At 40.4% G+C, this 5,020-nt stretch overlaps 1 protein-coding gene across 2 annotated transcripts in view; it reads right to left on the bottom strand.

Moving 5' to 3' along the window:
* Window positions 1–219: 219 nt before the first annotated feature.
* Window positions 220–5,020, bottom strand: part of map6 (microtubule associated protein 6) — a 31,787-nt gene continuing 26,986 nt past the window's right edge. Inside the window, exons 4-5 of one of the 2 annotated variants that reach the window (XM_015394623.1) lie at window positions 3,749–3,859; window positions 220–724 (exon numbers count right to left, since the gene is read on the bottom strand). In XM_015394623.1, coding sequence (XP_015250109.1) covers window positions 577–724; window positions 3,749–3,859 — 259 coding nt within the window. In that variant the 3' untranslated portion in view covers window positions 220–576. The remainder of the gene's footprint in view (window positions 725–3,748; window positions 3,860–5,020) is intronic. The other variant, XM_015394624.1, reaches the window with a different exon arrangement.

The raw sequence follows: 5,020 nt of genomic DNA, 5'->3' as shown, positions 1-5,020 counted from the left end.
TGTGCATCAAGACTTAGGAGACATTATATAATCACACAAACAAAATAAGACTTAAAACAAGTTAGATATTTTTTAGAAAAACGGTGTGGTAAAAGGTGTCCTCTGTCGGCGTGTTGAGTTAGAACTTCACAGGTTTCTCCTCCATGTGAGGTTTTTCCTGTTTTTGGCCTCAAAGTTAAAAAATGAAATCAGTTATACCACAGAAAGGTAAGTTATACTCATTTATTTTGACTAAAGTGAATAATGTGTGGTACAGTTTGGTGGAATAATTAAGCACTTATTGGTGTAATATAACTTCTAATAATGCTGAAATTTTCTCTTGAAACAGAATGAATGAAACCAGAAAATGATGTAGCACCTTTTGCCTTAATGCCACGAGTCGTGCAGCCGGGAGCTTCCATCCAGAGGCTGCGTCACACATGCGTTGACGTTTCCATTTAGTCACTAACCTCCAGGAGAGTTGAAAGTTTTTTCTTGTCTTTGTTCTAATCCATCTTAAACTCTATATATACATACACAGCAGAGCTACAGTCTCTACACATAAAAGATGATCTGCCTCTGACCACATTAGTGGGTCTACTCAGTCTGGTTGACATCTAGGGCAAAGCGTACGACCCCGCTGCTCCTCCGAGGTTCGCCTCTTTCCAGCAGTGGCACTGATCCTCCTCCAGCAGCACCCTGGGAATGATGATGACTGGGTCGGAGAACCTCGTCTTTAGAATCTCTAGGAGGCAGAATATTTTTTTAGATACCAGAGAAAGAGACAAAAAGAGACACAAGATGAGGGAATTACCTTTGGCAAAACACAACTTCTGGGGTTGAGCTATTCACCCTGAGACCGCTCATTATCTTCTTTAGGAAGTATATAAAAAAAGTATTTGCAAATGACAAAAGTCCACATTTTAAATCTGCTCCAATCATATAATTTGTGGAATGAGGGTCTCACGGTGTTTTTTTCAAAATGCAGATAAAGAAATGAAGTTCAACCACAGAAAAAAAAATCACACTTAAAAACAATCAGAAGGAACCATTAAATCATTAGCATGCACTTACAATTTCCTCTGAAATTTGTCTTTCCAAGGTGCCGTTGCTTCCCTCATTCCATTCATACTTACCCTCCATCTTATATCCTTTCGTGTTCAAGATAGAGGGCAAAGCCTAGGCCACTATATGGAAGTGAAACTCAGATTGCAGGTCCAACAGAAAACAGGGGTGGCATGCTTTAGAAACACAGTTTAATGCAAAAAAAAAAGTTAGAGTGCAGAAGAAAATTAACCGTCGACTTCAGTTGCCATAAAAAAGAGGCCATGTTCATGTGAGCAGGACACATGAGAGACCCTTCTTATACGAGACCTTGTAAAATGGATCAACATCCCGTTAGGTGTGCAGTCTCTGATAAATCAACCAAAGATTTCATTTTCTGGTCCAATCCAAAATGGTGCATGATTGTCTAATGGATCATTTTATACACAAGCTTACTAGATTTTTTACAAATACTCTAAATACTGTCTCTTAGCTAAATAGATCATTGATGGACAATATCTGATTAATTTATTTCAATTCAGTTTATTTAGATTGCACCAATTCCCAACAAATGTCATCTCAAGGCACTTTCCAGTTCACCAGATCATACAGTCAGATTGATTCAAAGTTTTCTATCTAAGAAAAACCAGTTGCTTTGTGTGAGGGATTGCCTTCAAGCCAATGAGTCGATGCAATCCACTGGTTTTCCTTAGATAGGAAACTTTGAATCAAATTGACTGTATGATGGCAATCATAGTCAAGGCAATCCCTCACACTAAACATGCTTGTAGCGACAGTGGACAGTAAAAACTCCCTTTTGGCGGGAAGAAACCTCCAGCAGAACCAGGCTTGGTGTGAGCGGCCATCTATCGAGGCCAACTATTATAATTTTTTGTGTTGTTGTTGGTGTTGGACTGTAAAAGTGGCCTGTTAGTCTGCCTTGCTTTCACCACACTGTCTCTATTCCACCAAAAGGGGCGATACCATCAATCAGGGTCTTCTGCTAGGTCAACAGTAACAACATTATCTAGGGTAGGAATAGCACTATGGACTGTAGCGCTGAATCCAGACAGCCTTAAACCTTACAGAAGTCATAATGCTATGTGCACACATAGAATGGTCAAACTGTTACTACAGCCTTCTGGTAAAGAAATTACAAAAATCAAAAGTTACACAAAAATAGGTAACAGCTGAAGCTCTCCGTTATAAAACCCAAAACAAATGGGGGTGTGGACATTAGCACGTGTAACAAACAGTTACTGTGACTAAATAATACATTTTTGTTGAACTCTGTGAGATTAGGGTTGTGACTTTACATCCTTTCAGGCAAAGGATTGTGGGTCAATCTTAGAGCGCCTAGTGGTAGAAAGCGATGTCAGCTAGTTCCTATGCTAACTAGAGTGGCGTTAAGAGCCATACTGCATCCTAACCATAGCTCCGTCCTTAATGTTAGCACTATCTAGGTAGCACATAGCAACTATGGTGGCACTTCCCATGTTAGTTAATAGTCCACACCTCTTTGAGGTATTCAAATTGAGTGTAAGACACAGGGAAATAAATGATTGCTAACTGCTAATGTGGCACATGAACAAGCATATAGGCTACACGAGACAAATTCTTCTTCTAAATGGCCATTGAAAAAAAGGGGATATAAAAAGGGATCAGAACGAGCTAGACTGACTTTTCTTTTCCTGAAAATTATTAAACATAATTTCAAAGAGCTTGAGAAGGATTGTATGAGTCAAATACCAATTTATGACAACCGTAAATGTTTCAGTTAGAAGGTGAACATCCATTCTGGTCTCAAATGTGAACACTCTTCAGGATCCCTGTCTAATTAGCTCCTTTGGTCATAGCATGATGCTGCCACCGCCATGCTTCATGGTATGTTTGCAAATAATCGAGTTTTGGTTTCATCTGATCATAGCATCATGCTCTCCTTGCCCGGTGCTGCAGTGTAGAAAAATAAAAATTCTATATTTATGAATCATCCTTCTAATCTCTAGATGATGGATTGAATAGCTATGTGTGAGAAGTTGAAAGTTTAGGTGTTTTAAAATCCAATACTGTTTTTTTAATATTTCCTAATTTCCTCCCTGACCTGTTTGTTTCTTGGTCCTCATGTTCACCAACGTTCTCCAAGAAACCTGATTTTTTTTTTTTTTTTTTTTCACGTCAAATAAGCCTTAATTATTTCCTACTATACAGTAATGTGTCCCTTTTGGTTGGTTTATCACACATAAATTGCACTGAAGTCTGTGTTTGACAAATCGCTGAAAGGATAGACTTTTGCAAGGAACTGTATGAGAGGGTCACCTTTTAAAAGAAAAATAAAGATCATGCAGTATCCAGAGATCATGAAGGCTGGATGCATTACAGCAGCTGGTTCAGGAATGGTTGGAGATGACTGGACCGCACCTCAGACCTCCTAAAGAGGAGCCAACATGAGGATTTTTGCATGGGTAGAATGTGAGAGCAGGCAGGCAGGTGGACGGCCTCCGCCATACCCTCCCCCCAACTCATAGCCTCCATATGGAAGAGAAACACGGAGTGGAATCGAGCAAAGACAATGTGGTGGTTTGTTCAGAACAGAAAAGAAAAAAAAAAACAGTGCCACTGTAATAGAAAACCAAAAAAAGCAAATAACTCCATGAGCAGGTATGAATGAGAATGAGAGGCGTTTCTGGCTGCGTTTGGCTTTCTCTGCTCCTGTGATTGGGATTACCTGGGATTGGGTAGTGCACAGCCCCACAGGTGTTGCTTTAGAGTCTGCACCCAGCCAATATCTCGGATTGGCTGGCAGAGTTGTATGTAGTGGTACTGTTTTAGCACAACCCTTCAAATGAATCAGAATGTCACTCATTAGCACAGAACAGACTGCACACAGCATCATCTGATAATAACAACACTTAGAAATAACATACAGGAGAGGGGTACATCTAACATCATACATCTATGTTTCTGGATGTAGCTTGAAGCATCGACATCATATTCTGGAATGAGCTTCTTCTCTTCACACACATGCCGCTCTATAAACAGGATGAGTTCTTGGAATATATTGAGACGTGATGCAAAAATAATATATTCTTCAGTTCCCATGAGAGGAAAACATGCGTGTTGGAAGAGATGCCCCGGCTCATGCCAGAATGCATCCTTGCTAAGCATAGCGCTGGGGAGTGTGGGGGTTGAGAACTGCATTCTCTTCCATGTGGATAGAACTGATTGAATGGCAAAGACTGGGACAGGGGGAGCGCTGACAGATACCTGCAACCCACTAACCTTTAACCATTCCTCTCAGCAAAAGAAGCAAAGAAGACACCGCTTTTTCTGCGTTTCGCATTTATTTATGTTTCATTAAATAAGATCAAGCAGATAAAACACAAGCACGTCACAGTTTATTTTTTTGTCCAAGACATTACTTTCTTCAGCATACTTTCTATCCTTATTTTGCCTGATAAATACATTTAGATAGCACCGAGTGTTGGTGTTCTACTTTACATTAAAAAGCCCCTCCCCCCTTGTGTTACATGACAAGGTACCCCCACCCTCCAAACCATCCCCAATCAAAGGCTGCAAAACGCTAATGAGTCGGGCCATCGTCCCAGATGGGGTTGGCGTTCAGCTCGGATATGAACGGCGGTGATGGTTGCTGAAGAGACAGAACAGAGACAGAGAACCTTCAGTCGTTCTAAATGAAGGAGAAGATGTTGAGCTGATGATGTGACACAGTGAACAGACTTTACACGGCTTCTCTGAGCTGGAACATGACCCCTCTGCTGGAGCTGTGCTCCTGCTCCCAGAAATGAATGCAAAGAAAGGAAGATTATGGTGATGCTTGTGTTAAAAGGCATTTATATCAATTTCCAAAAGCTTTCCACCAACCAGCAGGGAACTAAATGAAAAGACCAAATTATTTCTGACTGCTCAACAAATAAGATCTTTTAAAATTAGAATAGAACATCATTGGAGCACCAGTTGACAAAATGTATTCTAACTA

The sequence above is a fragment of the Cyprinodon variegatus genome, unplaced genomic scaffold (assembly GCF_000732505.1).
Source record: "Cyprinodon variegatus isolate N-32 unplaced genomic scaffold, C_variegatus-1.0 Scaffold700, whole genome shotgun sequence".
In the NCBI taxonomy this organism is placed as follows: domain Eukaryota; kingdom Metazoa; phylum Chordata; class Actinopteri; order Cyprinodontiformes; family Cyprinodontidae; genus Cyprinodon; species Cyprinodon variegatus.
This window is presented reverse-complemented; position numbering and strand designations above follow the sequence as displayed.